Genomic DNA, 16,908 nt, shown 5'->3' on the forward strand with positions numbered 1-16,908 from the left:
CAAAACCTTACACAATGCTCCATAAACCCCCAAACTATTAATATCTTCTCTGTGGCAACATTCACACAACACTGGCAACCTCACACACTTGTCCTGTAAGCCACCTCCATTCACAAATCCATGCACAAATGGTTTGCATGAATTTGGGACACATCTTTTCCACTGACCTAATTGTGGCAGGACAACAGCAGCTCAGACAACGTGTTTTGTTGCAATTTTCCCCCTGTATCTGTGTCACACACTTCTAACTGCAGTGAGTCCTTAATATAGCAGTGGGTAAACAAACACCACACAAAGCAGGTTGCTCAAGAGAGATGTGTGTGGCTCAGAGACAACTTGCTCACATGTTTTAACAAGTGCTCTCAAAAAGAATGTTCCAGGCAGTGTTACATTTCTGCCTAAGCCTCTTCAGGGCATCAATTTCCCTTTGATAATCCTAATTTGGAACTTGTCAGAGGTAAACAGCATTTGCCTCTGCTAACAGGTACTAACCAAGTGACACAGTACCCCTTGTGCCACAACTGAAAAGCAAAGTTCAGCACATCATGTTTACAGTGGCTATAAATAATAGTCTGGGGGCAGTGAAGAACTTCTCAGAATAACTTCTTTTCTGTGTTTCATGACCTCAAACAAGCCCCTGACATCCTCTGGCACAACCCTGACATCCCTGCTTTGGGAACACAGATGATCCTCAAGTAAATTCCATGCAAATCTTAATCACACTACCAGTAAAGAAACTAAATAACAAAATCCAGCATCCTCTTAACCAGCAGTGTGGATATAGCTCATAGCCTGTAGTGGCTGTATTTATTCCATATCACCACTGACAAGTTAAGGGAACAAAGATCCCTGGTGTAACTGGCACAAGGTGACTCTCCTCCCTTCAGAAACAATAACAAAATTAAGTCATTGTTTTTAGAATCATAGAATATCCTGAATTGGAAGGGATCCACAAGGATCAACATGGATCTGCTTAGGGATCCATTTTTCAGCTCAGCTTCTTTCTGAAAACTGATCCTCACTCCATTCCTGACAGCTTCTACTCAGGCAAAGGAAAAAAAAAGTAAACTAAAGGCAAATTAATTTCAAGATAAGAATGAATAGCTCATACAAGGAAAAAAAAAGAAGGAATTCAGTGTTTGGTTGGAATGAATGTGAATATAAATCCAGGATTGCTTAGTTTTGTGTTAAATAATATTTAACCATGCTCTGAGACTGGATTACAATCATGCCATGAGATAAGAAGGGATTTAAGTTTGCTTTTACACACACAACTCCATCATCTCACAATCTGCAAGGCAGCAGCAAGTCAGCTCCACTATCACTTGTCTGTGGATGGCACTTTTAGCCTGCACAAAGGACTCAAACCCCAACACCCAACCTTAACGGGAAGAGTCACCTGCCTTACTGATTCTTACCAACAGGGCAGGACAGTATTTAAAAAACAGTGTGCACCACCATGCAATGTTATCCCACAATGTGGAGTTTGAATTAGCTAATAACCCTTGGAACAGGCCAGAATCTGATAGAATCTGAAGGATAGGCTCTCCTAGAGCGCAGTACCAGCTCCGACAAAAATTACAGTCTTCTCTTCTGTCCTTATGCTCTTCTGGCACATTTCCTGCTCTCCTTCCCAACAGGGACACAGTAGCTCTCCCTTTTTTTCTTTGCACCATCTTCCCACCTTAATCAGATAATCCCTTCTCTTTTCCCAGCTTCTTCACCTTCCTCCTTTCCTCCCACCAATTCTCTTTCTCCAGGCTAAACACCAAGTGAAGAACACCCACCAGAGTGCCTCTGCTTCCTGTACACTGCAGAGCAGAGCCAAGTGGCCCAGCAGGGTGGGATGCTGCTAGAGCTCACTCTCTACTCAGTACACAGTCAATCCTGCACCGTGGATGTTCTGGTGTGGGACAGGGATGAACAGTTACCTGGGAGGAACATGCTGCTGCATCACTCACCACGTAGCAGCAGGTTTGCAGGACCAGGCAGAACTCACAGATCAGCAATTCTGCTATGCGGCCACAGATTTCTTGTCATCCCCTGGAGGGATCGGAGGTCCAAAAAGAAAACTGGCAGCTTACTCTTGTACAGAAAGCCCAAAGCTGAGCTCAGCCAACATCACATTGCCAGGTATACTTTATTTATAAACATATATACACCTGATTTGGTGTGCTGCAAAGCACCAGGACCACAGGCCCCAAATACAGATCACAACCTCTTTGACATGCCCAAGGACGAACGCTGCAAACATTATTGATGCTTCTCTCCTGCTCTTTGAAGGGAGAACACAGCTGAATGTAAACTCCCCGTGGCAAGTTCTGCATGATCTTGTATCCTCCAACATGAGCCAAGTTGCTGGCTGCACTGAAGCTTTGTTGTGCAGTGTCCAGAACTCTTGGCCCAGCACAGCTTTATTGTCACAGTCCTCAGCTGACAGATTCAATGATCGTCAGGAATACAAACCATCCTGCCAGGGAAGTTGACACTATCTCCTCCAGCTGGGAGGAGAAATACTTTACAAAGGACATGTAAAAAGTGGGGGTTGGAAAAGACCAGATCCCATCTTCCCTCCAATATGACACCCTAAAGCAAATAGTCTCAATCTCCTATGCTAAAATTGTGTTCCTTTTGCTTTTCTACTTCTCCTTTCCATTACTAACCCAAAGGTAAATTCCTATCAGGGAGCTCTTTTCTCTATTTCCCAATTCAATCCTGAAACTTCCAGAGTACAGTGGGGTTGGGCTGTCCCCCACCCTCCCATAACAGCTGATGTTTTCTGAACCGAATCTTAACACTCAGGAGTTGCAACCACTTCTGGTTTAACAGATCATCTTACAGCACTGGCTTTAAGTCAGTTTTTCTTTGCCTCTTTTTCTTCAAGAGGCCAAGAAACCTGGATGTGATATGGCTCTAGTTCTTCTGGAGTGACATAGTCTGGAGCATTGCCCATCAGGTCTCGTCCCCTGAAGGATTTTGGAAATGCGATGACGTCTCGGATACTTGGAGCGTCAACGATGAGAGAGATCAGCCTGTCAAGTCCTAGAAGCAGAAAACAAATTGGTGAAGTCACTTGAGTTATGGCTCTATATTACTTCCTCTGAGTCAGAAAAAACAGAAAGATGGAGTAGGTAATATTACTGAGCTTGAAGAAAAAGAGTGAAGCAAGTAGGGGAAAAAAATTAATCTTAACCAGGAGCAGAGAAAGAGATTTTGCCTCAAGAGCAGAAATGCCAACCAAAATAAAGCTTTTCAATATTACACAAAGCTCTGCCACACACCAAGGGCTGCACAACAGAGACAGTGCCTTTGCAGAGACAGCATAACACAATCAGGGCAGCTAAGTGGCAGGACACTGTCAGGGCTCTACTTAACCACTCAGAGCTCTTGCAGTTCTGAAGGGTTACAGCAACCAAGATGAATTCAAAAAGAACAGCCTCTGGGTGACTGGATGGAGGAAAGTCACACTGAAAAACTACGGGTTAAAGAACAGCCTCTGGGTAACTGGATGGAGCAAAGTCACACTGAAAAACTACGGGTTAAAATTCTACCTTTGTTTTTTGTAGAGTTTTGGTTTTGGTGGTGGGATGGTTGTTGTTGTTGGGTGCGTTTTTTGCTTCTCTTTTTAAAACCACAAACTTGCAGGGTTCTAGGAAAAAAAACCTGACATTATCTGAACTAGTGAGCAAAACATGAAGGAAGAAGGGAAGGGAGGCTGAAGGCAGTGACACACAAAATACCACACTGCCCCAGGCCTCCAGGCATGCCGCACAGGGATCCTGCTCTGGCTGCACAGCAATGAGAACAAAGATGATCCAATCTTAATGAACACATTATTTGTGGAACAGGGGATAAGAATTGTCCTTAGAGCCACCAAAGTTTGACTTGTTCCTTGCATAAGAACTAAACTACACTGTGACTCTGGGGAGGAACACCCAAACTTCCTGCACGTGGTGGAATGACCTCTGTTTCCTTCCACAAAGCAGCTGCAGAGACAGCAGCACTGTATAAGCCCACACAGTGTTACCATTCCGTGTGCCAAATCACAACACCCGAACAGCCATCGCTGGCAGGAGGAGACAAGGCTTTCCCTAACAAGCATGAGACTTGCTCCTGGCATCTAGTATGCCAAGAAAAGTCACAAAACACCTGCATCTGGAAAGCTGTAAAGCACTTACCTAAAGCGATTCCTCCATGAGGTGGAGCTCCAAATTCCAAAGCCTCAAGCAGATGGAAAAGCACCTTGGAATCCTCCTGCAAAATTACATAAGTATCATCACTGGACAAGCAATGCTCTTCCTCCTAGCAGTGCAAGATGAAGGTATAATGAAGCCATCCACTGCTCAGGGCTAAGAGTGATGTTTCTTTATTTGTGAGCACGTGAGTATTTCTTTCTGAATTCAAAACTAATACTTAAATTAATTAATCCTTTAAATTTTCAAGAGAACATTAGAGACATCTGTAGGAGTTACCTTCAGCACTTCCTCCAGCACAAAGCGCTGTTGTTCTGCACTGTGAATTCTGATGGAGCCACCTCCAACTTCATTGCCATTCAGCACGAGGTCGTAGTGCTGGCTACGAACCTGCACAGAGAAAGGAACAGGCACCTTAGCAAGGCTGGGGCACAGCTGCATCCAACAACAACCCATAACAACCCCTTCTTTTGTCAGGGGCACAAACTGATATTTGCCACTCGAAGCAGCTGGGAAGTCTCTCTTCCAAACAGACATGCACAAGATCATAGGAACACACAGTGGTTTGGGTTGGAAGGGACTTGAAAGATCATCTTGTTCCAACACCCCATGGGCAGGGACACCTTCCACTAGCCCAGGGTTCTCAGTCCTATCCAACCTGGCCTTGAACACTTCCAGAGATGAGAAATCAACAGCTTCTCTGGGCAACCTATGCAAATGCCTCAGTACCTTCACAGGGAAGAATTTTCTCCTAGTATCTAATGTAAATCCACCCTCTTTCAGTTTAAAGCCATTCCCCCGTGTCCTATCACTGCTTGCCCTTGCAAAATGTCCCTCTCCAGCTCTACTGAAGCCCCTTTAGGCAGTGGAATGGGCTCTAAGGTCTCCCCAGAACATTTTCTTCCCCAGGCTGAACAAACCCAGCTCTCTCAGTCTGTCTTCATAGGAGAGGTATTCCAGCCCTCATAGCATCTTTGTGGCCTCCTCTAGACTCTTCTCAACAGATTTATGTCTTCCTTGTGCAGTCACTCCCACGATTTTACACTAAAACCAGCCGCTACTTGCCTAGTTTTCCACGTGAGCAGCTGTAAGAGTCAGCATGGCAGGTCTGAAGTTAGTTACCTTTGCGGGATCAGAATAGAGGAGGTTGGCATCTGAAGGATGAGGGGCAGTGAAGGGGTGATGAGCAGATTCCAGTTCAGTGGGATTCTCAGCCTTGGGGAGGAAAAGGGGGAAATCCACCACCCACAGAAAGTGGAATGCTGTAGGATCCCGGAGTGCCAGGCCAGCTGCCTCGAGGAGGTCAGCACTCAACAACCTTAGGCTTCCCAACGCAGAGCACTGCAAAAGAGAAGGGAGAGCATGAGACAGGGCAGTTCCACCACTAGGAAGTCACTCAAACACCATCCATGGAAAGAGACTGTTCCATAAAGGCAGTACCACAGACAGCATCAGCTGTAACGCAGTGTTGCCTTAAACATTTTGCCTCGTATCCATTTTCATCCAAGTCTTTCCTCTTCACAGAGCTTCCCTAGACTAACCTCAAGCTCCACACAGCTGTGGATTAACTGGAGGAGCACAAGTAAGATATATCCTTTGCAGACAGAGAAATGAAGGCACAGAGAGAGATCATAACAAAATTTTGGCTATCAAACAAAGCATGGCACCCTGCTGTAATCCAGTGCTTACAAGGCAACACCTGCTGGCAAGAACAGAGAGAAGGGGACGGACAGAATCATCCATCACTGCTGCTAATAAGTCATCCACTTATGGGAGACAAAATTACCTAGCTGACCCTGTTTTCCAGTCTGTTTGCTGCTTTAAAAACGAAGTTAAGGTAAGAGGAAAGGAGGCACTGATTTGCTCCCTTTTTTTATATTCCAGCCTTCATTTCAGTTACGAGGCCTTCCCAGAATTTGTCTGGGGGCAATAAAAGTAATAGGCACATTTCATGCATTATTTGCTGTTGCTATAGCTTCCGCTCCAGAGAAACAGAAAATTAGATGATGGCCTATTTCGATAACAAGAAGAATCAGACTAAGGTCAGATAACATCAAAACCACCATCAGCAACATACAATTCACACAGCCACCCAAGAAATGCCTCTTACCACTTGCTTGTGTTCACCAGCTGCCAGCAGCACCACATCATCCACCTGCACGTTCAGCACTTGGGCAAGCTCTGACTGCTGCTTCTCACCAAGAAACTTGGTAAGCAGAGACTTCAAGCTTCCATCAGGCCTGCAGATAATCTCCATGACTTCCTAAAGAAAGATAAGAGTATATTCAGTGCAGTGCTGCCCTCTCTTGTCTAGCAGCATCACATGCTCAGGCACTGACTCTCAGCAATTAAAAACTGCTCTTCTACTTTCCTCTGTCTTTATACACAGTGTCATTCACTGGTTCCAGTGGCTCTGCAGTGTTTCTCTCTCACCTGGTTAAACTGGGATTTTGCAGACTCCTTTAAGGACTCCAAGTCTTTATTTTTAAGATATTTCTGGGGAAAAAGCAAGAGAAGACACAGTAAAAATCAGCAAAATCTATGGAAAGCTTGACTAGGTTTCAAATCTATTGATTAAGCTGTTTCCAAACTTCCCAAATTCTTCTGTTTCTACTACAAGTTCTTATGAGAGCTGTGGAACAGGACAGGCCCAGAGCACTAGGCTGCAGCTGATTGTCTTCCCCAAGGGCCCCTTTCAGGAAGGGACCCTTCTAGGTGTACATCTGGCTGCAGTGTTTTTCCCTGCTCACAGACAAATGCAGCTGGTCAGCAGGGTCAGATCATGCCTACTAACTGCCTTCAGCCTGCAGAAACCAGGTTACACCACCACACTGTCGATGGGGAAGGCAGAGCTCAATTTGGAAGAACAGAGGGAAACCAACTGGGCTGACTCTCACGTGCAAAGAAATGCAGTAAATGAGGGCCTGAGTCAAAATCTTGATTCTTTTCAGCTACTCCAGTGTTCAGAGGCTCAAGATTCCACTTTTGTGCTGCTCAAACACACACCTTAGTGCCCTCTCGTGGGAAGCCACTAACTTGCACTTTGAGACAAAATGGAAGGAACCCCAAGAGAAAGCGTGGTCAGAAAGCTTCATTCCCCAAATAAAACTCAGTTTTTAGTGGATTAATTTTTTTCCATACTGTCCGAGCTACAAAAACACCCACAGTCAGAATTAAATCTGCTTCCCTGCCAAAATATATGGCTGTGTCAATCTTCCACATCTATTGTCAGCCTTGGGTTTGGTCTGTGACATTCTCATGACGACAGGAGCTGTGCCCACAAGGGCAGCTAAAGCAAACATGAGAAACACATGTAACCACCTGACCTTCCTCTACCTAGCCCAGAGCTGTGCCATACCCAGCCCTGTTTCAAGCCCTTGCCACAAGGCACATCAAAAAGTTCAGAAAAAGCAAGGTGAAATCCCAAGTCTTCCCTTTTCTGAAAAGATCTTGCAGCTCCATTCTCTTTCTCCCTTTCCTGTCTCCTGCTCATGTCCATTCTAACATGACTCAGCCCAACCTGAAATTGATTACAACCAGTCCCAAGTTCCCTGAAGGACACAGGAATAGCAAGAAACATTGCCATACTAACAAAGGAATTCAAAGTGGCATTTTATTTGTTTCACAGTAAGCATGATGTAAAAGCATCACTTACCACTCCCTGAGGGATCCGAATGGCTCTGACGGAGCCGCGTGGGTAACTCAGTGCTTTCTGCACAAACTGAACGTCTGATCCTCGCAAAACATCACTGACATCCACTATCTGAGAGAAGAGAGAGAGGGGAAGAAGCAGTGGTGGGAGGAACGTGAAGCAAAAATCCTGCACCTGTGTCTTAACACCTTCAACACTGTTCCTTTTTAGCAGCTTTTGCTCCAAAAACTGTATTATCTTTACAATCAAATTTTCTTGCAACATGTATTTTGCCACAGCAAACTAATCATACCCTCTCTTCTCCAAGAGATGATGACCTGGACAAAGCAGCAATGATAGGACAGACCCCTTGGGTAAATTACAGCACTCAGAACTCCAGCCAATCGTGTACACATGATCCAAAGATTATCAAAACACAGAAAGGAAAAGCTACAAATTTCAGTGGGCAAACATGTACACATGATTCAAAGGTTATCAAAACACAGAAAGGAAAAGCTACAAATTTCCAGTGGGCAAACCCTCACCTTCATCCCAAAGCGAGTGTCTGGTTTATCAGTCCCATACTCAGCCAGTGCCTCCTCATATGTCATGGAAGGGAAAGGAGCTGTAATGGAACCTCTTTCCTCAGGCCAGGAATATTGCAGGAGGCCCTCTATCAGTCTCTGGATCCCGGCTTGATCTACAAATGACATCTCTATATCTACCTAAAAGACAAAACAAGGCAGGGAATTCCACATTAGCTGCAGGTTCTGGCTTTGCACAACAACTTCCAGAGGCTCCTGAGCACAAAGGCAGCAAAACAAGAAACAATACACGACATGACATCAGAGCACAACTACATTAGGCTGGGGATGTGCTTACGATCTCCCTACAGCCTGATGACTCAGATAACAGCCTCCTCAGAGGGCTGAATGAGGTAATGATGACAAGGACACAAGGAACAGCCTTGAATGAACCAGGCTGACTCTGCCTGGGATCTCAAGGCTGAGGAATGGGATGCCTGACCCAGAAGAGACAGGAGGAGATTGCATCACCAAGCACAATCACTGCTGCAGAGCAATTCCCACATCTGCCCCTGGGACACTGCAGTCAGCCAAGAGCAGGAACCACTCAGTTCCACACCGATTTCAGAGGGTTGTGTCTGTGAAATACTCAGCAAACAACTCTGGACCCTCCAAGCAGCACCATCCTAGCACAAACCAAGACTCCAGAAAGGGGAATAGCTACAAGGTGTTTGGGTTGAGGAGGGTGAAAGGCAGCACGAGCTCTTACCTGGGTGAATTCAGGCTGCCTGTCAGGCCGTGAACCTTCATCTCGGTAGCAGCGAGCAACCTGGAAGTACCTGCAACAGTAATTCTCCTTAGATAACAACTTAAAGTACTCAGGATTGATACCCTGCATTGAATTCTGGCTATAGAATTGATCATAAGAAAGAGAAGGGAAAAAACGAAAACCAGAGAGTGTGCTCTGTTCCCTTTGCAGCAGATATTTGTTCCCATCCTTTCAAAAGCACAAAGCTTTGAGTGGAAGCAACTGGATCAGCAGCTGTATAGCCATCTCCAACCATACCTTCCAGAGGCATGTGGAGGCACTAGACTTCTGCCCTTCAGGCAGGCTGTGCTTTAGATCAGGTTTGCATTTAAAACAGCAGTGAAGATTTCAACCTTCCAACAGGATACATTTCCTATGACTGGGAGACATTGCTGGGGAGCAAAGGGCCTGGCTGGAAAGCCACAAGTCTTTACAGATGCCTCTTCAAAACACAAAACCCTTGGCAGTAAGTTTTTTTTGGAAGTATCTGAAACTTCACAGATCAAAGCAAGCAAACCCTATACAAGACATGCAGAGGAGTCCAAGAAACTCTTACCTGTCTATTCCTCCAACCATGAGGAGCTGCTTGAACTGCTGAGGACTCTGTGGCAGAGAGTAGAACTTTCCCACTTCCCTCGAGGGCACAAGGAATTCTTTGGCTCCCTGGCATGAGAAAGTTTACACAGTTCAGCTAGTTAAGTGGTCTCAATTCCGGACAGAACAGAGGGGAAGCACAAGAGGAAAGGCCCTATATTGCCCATTATGAAATCCCACTTGTGAGGAAATGGCTGTTTGCACATTACACTTAGAGCCTGTTAACCAGCTCACTCCAAAATATTCCAAAGAATTCTCCACCTCCTGCTGTGAGAGATTATTGCATAATACATGCATAATACACCACCCAAGACAGGGGTTTAAATGCAAGAACTTTGTGTTAGCCACATCAACAATCCCTGGGCTACAATTCTCTTCTCTGTGACTATTAGTGAAGCAAAAGAGAGGAATATAAGCTCAGAAATTAAATTCACTTGATTAGGGCCACTGCAATAACCTACTAGTTGAGGGATAAATGCTGGGAAGATAGTGCTTAGAGGAAGTGTTTTCATTTTAGAATCCCAGGACAGACTTGCATCCAATATGTGTTCCATGAAACAGCAGCTTTATTCACTTGAAAGTTCAAAATTAAGACACAAGTTATCACCTCTCCCCTTCCTCTCCCTCTACATTTAAAAGGACCCATGGATCAAATCAGATATTATAAGTGAGGGAATAGCAATGAAAACTGTGGCAAATGACAACAGTTCAACCACAAACTGCCTGTGCAGCTGCAGGAGGCCAAAATACATCACTAACAGAATACATACCCCAGGGGTTCTCTTAAAGAGTGTTGGAGTTTCTACATCCACGAACCCTGGGGAACAAACACATGCTTCAGATGTGGTATATGCTGAGAGCAGGGAGAACTAATGTGACAGAGTAGGCTAGAGTAGGGTTAGTCAGCAAAATAGGTCATCTAGCACACCATGGAGCATCTCCAAAAGCTACAGATTTTGCTGCTTCTAAGAATAATTCCTCTTAACGACAGATTTAAAGGCCCTGAGCTACCCTGATGTCCTGCCAGAACTGTTGATGACAGAGGGCTCCCAACAGGCTGAGAAATTGTTAATTCTCTAACCATTCCGAACTAGGCTCTGCTTTTTGAAAAAACACTTTCTGATTTTAAGATAAGCAAAAAGCCCTAAAAACAATCTATCCCTCTGACATGTCTCAATTGGGTGACCAAATACGGGTAACTACCTGCAAAGGACCTTTTCTCACTGGAATCAGCTAATTTGACGCAATTGGTTTGTACCATGCCAAGAGATTTCAACATACTTTGCTCTTCAGGCCTGCCAACATCCCTCTAAAACCCACCACAAGCAGACATGTCCTTACTAAGTGGGACCAGTTTGGAGGAGCAAGTTGGTTGGCAATATCTTCCAGCAAAAGAAGAGAGCAGAAGGGCGAGGTAAAACTTTGTTGGTTGCACACTGTTCTTCCAGCAGTACTCTCACCATGGAGGTTGCAGAGATATTCCCTCATCCTCATCACCATCCGAGATCTCAGGCGCAGGTTATGCTGCAGCTGGAAGCTGCGCAAGTCCAGGTAGCGATACTGCATCCGTAGGGCCTCGGATTTCTGCAGGGGGAAGATAATTAGGATTAACAGACAGAATACAAATGGCATGTCCAATGAAGCTGCTCCCAAAGCCACGAGAAAAAAAGGGAGAAGCTAAAAAGAGATGCTGCTCCAAAGCCACAGCACACCCATGATGCACAACCTACACAACTATCAGCCACTGAGAGTGTTTCCACGCACGACAATCATTTCAAAAAATATCAGACTGCCCAGAGAAGCTATGGGTACCCCATCCCTGGAAACATTCAAGCTTGGAGCAACCTAGTCTTGTGAAAGACATCCCTGCCCATGGCAGGGGGTTGGAATGAGATGATCTTTAAAGTCCCTTCTAGCCCAAACCGTTCTGTGTTTCTATGATTCAAAGATTCAAACAAAACAGACCTTTACTGTGATAAGAGCTGTGTCTTTTGTTCCACACTCAAAAACACCAGCATAGCCCCATTCCTTTCACTCTTCCCTTTACCATCACTTCATACACTGATATTTGAAATCTGGAGTCATTCAAGCCTTGTTCTCTAACTATAGGTCCACCCTAACTGCAAGCAAGCAGCATCCCTGTTAAACACCATCACTCCCCCAAAGCAAAGAGAAGAGAACCAGGCTAAGCTCTTGGATGTTTCACCATCACCCTGTGCAAATTCCCAATTCTTTGAGAAGCCACCACTTGGGTAAAGCAAAGAAAACCACAGACACCTTGATAAAATCCTTGATTTCAAAAGGCAGTTTCTTGCAGGAGTTCAGGATCTCTGCAGTCTTTGCCTTCACTTCAATATCCCCTGTTGGCATTTTCTGGAGCAAAGAGACAGGAAAACAATTAAACTTCAAACTCAGAGAAAACAACTGGACAAAGGTTATTTCACAGATGGTCAAGGGGAAAAAAGAAGTCATATGATTACCCTCCCTGCCTTCTAATACAACATATAACTTAGAGAGTTTCTCTCAAGGACAGATATCACCTAGATTTCCTTTCAGCAAAACACAAGTCACCTCACCAAAGCTGGCAGGTTCTTTCCTAGAAGGATATTGGTCTCTCCAAGAAACACAATTACTTTCCCTCTGCCTTCTCCGTGAAGGACATGCTGAGCAGAGGAAAATCAGGCACAGCCCCATCGAGAGCACACACATTTGAACCAAATACTGTTGCCATTAGCTTCAGTGACACCACACAGTGTACATTTCACTGTGCAGCAGCAGCCCTTAGTGCAAGGCAAAAAAGGTGAATTGTGAGTAACTTCTCAGAACTTCCAGTTTTGAACAGCAGTTCTCAGAACTAGTCTTCTTTTCCTTTGATCCCAAGGGAGGGCAGACAGCTTCCCTCACATAGAACTGAGGTACAGCAAAGTCCATTTGATCCTGCAGAACTCTTTCTATTTACCAGAAGAAAGGACATACAACCTTTCAACAAAATGATAAATGATTAAAAGAAATAAAGGCACTGCTTTAAGCTTGGACTCTTTATGAACATCTGCCAATGGTCAGAGCAAAAAGAAGTCATGATCATAAATCCAGGTTCTCTTTTAGGCCTGCCAGTGATATGTGCAATCCTGACAGATTAACCTACAGCTGATTACAATGACAGCTGAGAAATGCAGAACATTATTAAACCTCTGTTTCCTACAAAATGAGAACAGCAAAATCTATTCTGAGTGAGAAACTCAGATCATCACATGCTGTGGAACTTGCAAGGACAACATTTATTTTCAAGAAAAAGAAATTCTCAGCCATGCTTTGAAAGCCTGGAAAAATCAGCCATTATCCTTGCAAAGGGCTGGGATACAGTTTAATTCGTGGGTGCCTGCAATGTGCTTTGAGGTTCTCCTACGTTGCATGTCATAGCAGTTTTTTCACCTCTTGCTACCTGAGGATAGGCTGTCACACACCCAGAACCCATGGCAAAGCTATGACACAAACCTCACCATAATCCTACTGTCCAGTGTCCCTTCCCACAAGGAATAAAACCCCTGAGAGACCTCACCACCCGCACCGGATTCTCCTGCCCCTGGGGCCGCGGGGACACGATTCCAGTCACTCGCACCACAGACTCCACTGGGGCATTACACAGGAGCTTCTTCACATGGGAATGTTCCTGCAAGGAGATGACAATGTCTCAGAAATTCAAAGAACAGGACAAACGCACCGTGCTCAAGCACCTCATTACTTCACAGCCCACTTGAATCCCAAATCATTCCTCTTAAGCCGGAGGAAACAGCACAAATGTTTCTGTTGCAGTGTCAGCTCAGAGCTCTCATAACACTTAAATCTACCTGTGGATCAGAGCTCTGTCTGACCAAAACTTGATTCTGCTCTCTGTGTCTGCTGGGGCCCAAGCTACCAAAGGAAAGAGAAAAACACAGACTCCTGTCTTGGTAGAACTCACCTCATCCTGTGGAATGACGATCTGGGTCAGTCCTTGAAAATCCCTCAAGACCAGAAACAAGCCTTGTCTGATCCATGAAAAACAGAAAAGGAAAAACAGTTTTTACAAAAATTCAGTAGTTTCTTCTTTTGAAAGCACATGGTAAGTGGCTACTTTCTGACCCTTGGGACTAATCTCAAAGCACTTCCAAGTACTGAATGTACAGACACTTTTCACACACCTGAACCTAACTTGAACAATTTGTTTCAGATTTTGACCAGCCACAGGCAAACAACGTGCAAATAACCAGGAGAGGCAGGATTTTAACTTGAACACTAATCCATGTAGAGCAAGGACCTGCAACACTTATACTTTCCTGCTGGGAAGCATCGTTTGGGTAAACACAATTAGATGAAATAACTAAAGTTCACATGGATTAAAAAAAAACCCAATCAAAAGACAAAAAAGGAGAACACTGGTCCCATAATAAGTTTCACATGAACAGTCCACTGAAGCCACAGGACCTGTCTCCATTGTACAAGCACAGAGTCAGGAACATGACATTTTGGGGCACCATCCAAGCTTTTCACCCTATTTTTACAGAATGTTCAACTCCACTAGAAGAGGTTACATCACCCCACCAACAGCAAAGTATTAGAATTAACATTCCAACCTCTGCTTACTAAGCAAATCTTGCATGCCTCAAACAAGCTTCATTAGATGCTGCAGTTGAAAAAAACAAACAACATCATTTGCTTAAAAATTTAAGACACTAAAGTTATAGAATCCATAGAATGGACTGGGTTGGAAGGGACCTGAAACATCATCTAGTTCCAGATCTCTGCCATGGGCAGGGACACCTTCCACTAGCCCAGACTGCTCCAATCCCAATCCAACCTGGCCTAGAACACTGCCAGGGATGGAGCAGCCACAGCTTTTCTGGGCAATCTGTGCCAGTGCCTCAGCAATCTCACAGGAAAGTTATTTGCTCACAGCTGCTGGAACTGCAGCTGTTTCTTGTCTTCTCTCCTATACCACAAGGATGATAATTCTTAACTGCTTTGCAGTGTTGCAATGAGGATCAATTGAGATTTGTATGAAACACTGAAAACTTCCATAGTGGTCTGACATGGCTCTCCACTGGTTTACTCAGTTGAAAAGTGCCCACTGCCAGAGATGAAAAGATAACCTGAAGCACGAAATGTCTGAATCCAGGCTTTTGCACTTACCTTTGATACTGGATCCACCCATACAGGGTCACCTCCTGCCCCACGTGAGCAGAACGCAGTTCCCCACATGTGTTGGTCCGAATGACGAAACTGTTGAAGTCTGGAATAAAGATAATAAAATCTTTCATAGCCTTTGCAGATGAGACAGAACAGTTTCCCCTCCCAGTACAACTAGAGAAAGAAATTACTTCATATACACAGGTACAATAAGACATTAGGACATCAATATGAAGCAAAGCTACTCCAAACATATTTTTAGAGGAATTATTTACATGTTTCAGCCAAACTTTCATACAGAAACCTGAGCACAGCCTTGCTGCAAACTATTGCCCTGCAAATTCTGGGAGCAAGAAAAGGAAAAGGCACAGAGCAGTCCTGAGGAACAGTGACAATTCCACATTCAAATCCAGAAGGTATAGCAGAAAGGGGACTTGAAAAGCCAAGACTGACACATACACAGGGGTGTAAATTGAACAGTTTCCTGCCTGCAACTACTGATAAAAGGCCTGAACTGTGATTACAGAAGACTTTGCACAGTCCCCATTGTGCCTGTAATCATGGCTTAAGTTATAAAACTAAGAACACATGCAAGAGGTTCAGCTTACAAGGAGAAGTTTGAAAGGATGTTATTACCAAGACATATATAAATACTTATATGAGCTAATTTGGCTACCTTCATCACAGCCTTTACAATTAGAAGAGTAAAGGAGAGGCCATGGAGGTTTGTTTTCCAGCTACTACCTCAGGCATTTAGCCACTCCTGTTGGTTACAGATTGTGTGCTGCAGAGGAAAGGGGGTCAAAAAGCAAAGCAAAAGCTTAGAATAAAAACACACAAACTGGTTCGGATATACTTTGAGTTACAATTCGCCTGGAGTCAAATAAAACCACAATTTAGAGAGGGTGTTTAAAAAAGTGATCCAGGGACAATAACTTATCACAGGTGACCCTGTGGGGTCTGTCCTGACCTGTGTCCCAGGCAGACAAGGACATTGCACAGCTCAAGGGGTGGAAGGGATGGGACAAGACTCTGTGCTCACCTGGAGCTGCAGGAGCAGCAGCAGCAGCCACACGGTGCAGAGCCCGAGCCAGCAGCCTGGAAAGGGCCATCCCACCAGGCAGCTGAGCCAGGGACATGGGAACACTGCCACAGACCTGTGGGACACAGAGATAAGGACATAGGAGGGGAAGGGAAAGCACCAGACCTGAGCCTGCCTCAGCCTCCCCCACACTCCTCAGGGACTGAATCACGGAATATTCAGAGCTGGATGGGACCCAGGAGGATCACTGAGTGCAATTCATAGCCCTGCACAGGACACCCCAAGGATCACACATGTGCCTGAGAGCATTGTCCAAACACTCCTTGAGCTCTGCCAGGTGCTGTGAACACTGCCCTGGGAAGCTGTTCCAGTGCCCAAACACCCTCTGGGGGCAGAACCTTAACCCAATATCCAACCTAAATCTGTTCCAGTGACCAAACACCCTCCGGGAAGAAAACCTTTCTCTAATACCCAACCTAATCCTGTTCCAGTGCCCAAACAACCTCTGGGGGAAGAACCTTTTCCTAATATCCAATCTAAACCTGTTCCAGTGCCCAAACACCCTCTGGGGGCAGAACCTTAACCCAATATCCAACCTAAATCTGTTCCAGTAACCAAACACCCTCTGGGGAGGGAGAACATTTTCCTAATATCCAACCAAAACCTGTTCCAGTGCCCAAACACCCTCTGGGGGGGGGGAAAGAACCTTTTCCTAATATTCAACCTAAACCTGTTCCAGTGCCCAAACAACCTCTGGGGAAAGAACCTTTTCCCAGTCATAGAATCACAGAATTTTAGGGGTTGGAATGGACCTTACAGCTCATCTAGTCCCAACCCCCTGCCCTGGGCAGAAACACTTCCCGCCTGACCAGGTTGTTCAGAGCCTAAACCTCTTCCAGTGCCTGAACACCCTCTGGGGGAGAGAAACCTTTTCCTAATCCCATAGAGCT

At 45.0% G+C, this 16,908-nt stretch overlaps 1 protein-coding gene across 1 annotated transcript; it reads right to left on the reverse strand.

The window, feature by feature from the left end:
* Window positions 1-2,854: 2,854 nt before the first annotated feature.
* On the reverse strand, window positions 2,855-15,047 carry DARS2 (aspartyl-tRNA synthetase 2, mitochondrial). Its single transcript, XM_009070438.1, has 16 exons — window positions 14,920-15,047; window positions 13,712-13,778; window positions 13,319-13,420; window positions 12,028-12,123; window positions 11,211-11,334; window positions 10,521-10,567; window positions 9,713-9,819; window positions 9,118-9,187; window positions 8,370-8,549; window positions 7,849-7,956; window positions 6,627-6,689; window positions 6,304-6,456; window positions 5,316-5,534; window positions 4,473-4,583; window positions 4,179-4,254; window positions 2,855-3,042 (listed from the first exon to the last, which is right to left on the reverse strand). The coding sequence occupies exons 1-16, from the start codon at window positions 15,045-15,047 to the stop codon at window positions 2,855-2,857; spliced, it is 1,839 nt and encodes a 612-aa protein (XP_009068686.1).
* Between the last annotated feature and the right edge of the window lie 1,861 nt (window positions 15,048-16,908).

Source organism: Acanthisitta chloris, unplaced genomic scaffold (genome assembly GCF_000695815.1).
Source record: "Acanthisitta chloris isolate BGI_N310 unplaced genomic scaffold, ASM69581v1 scaffold5502, whole genome shotgun sequence".
NCBI classification, from domain to species: Eukaryota; Metazoa; Chordata; class Aves; order Passeriformes; family Acanthisittidae; genus Acanthisitta; species Acanthisitta chloris.

Coding starts and splice junctions, on each gene's coding strand:
- DARS2 (XM_009070438.1), bottom strand. CDS start 15,047: ATGAAAGATTTTATTATCTTTATTCCAGACTTCAACAGTTTCGTCATT. Junction 6,457..6,626: donor CAAAATCCCAGTTTAACCAG/GTGAGAGAGAAA, acceptor ATCTTTCTTTAG/GAAGTCATGGAGATTATCTG. Junction 4,255..4,472: donor TGCTGGAGGAAGTGCTGAAG/GTAACTCCTACA, acceptor GTAATTTTGCAG/GAGGATTCCAAGGTGCTTTT.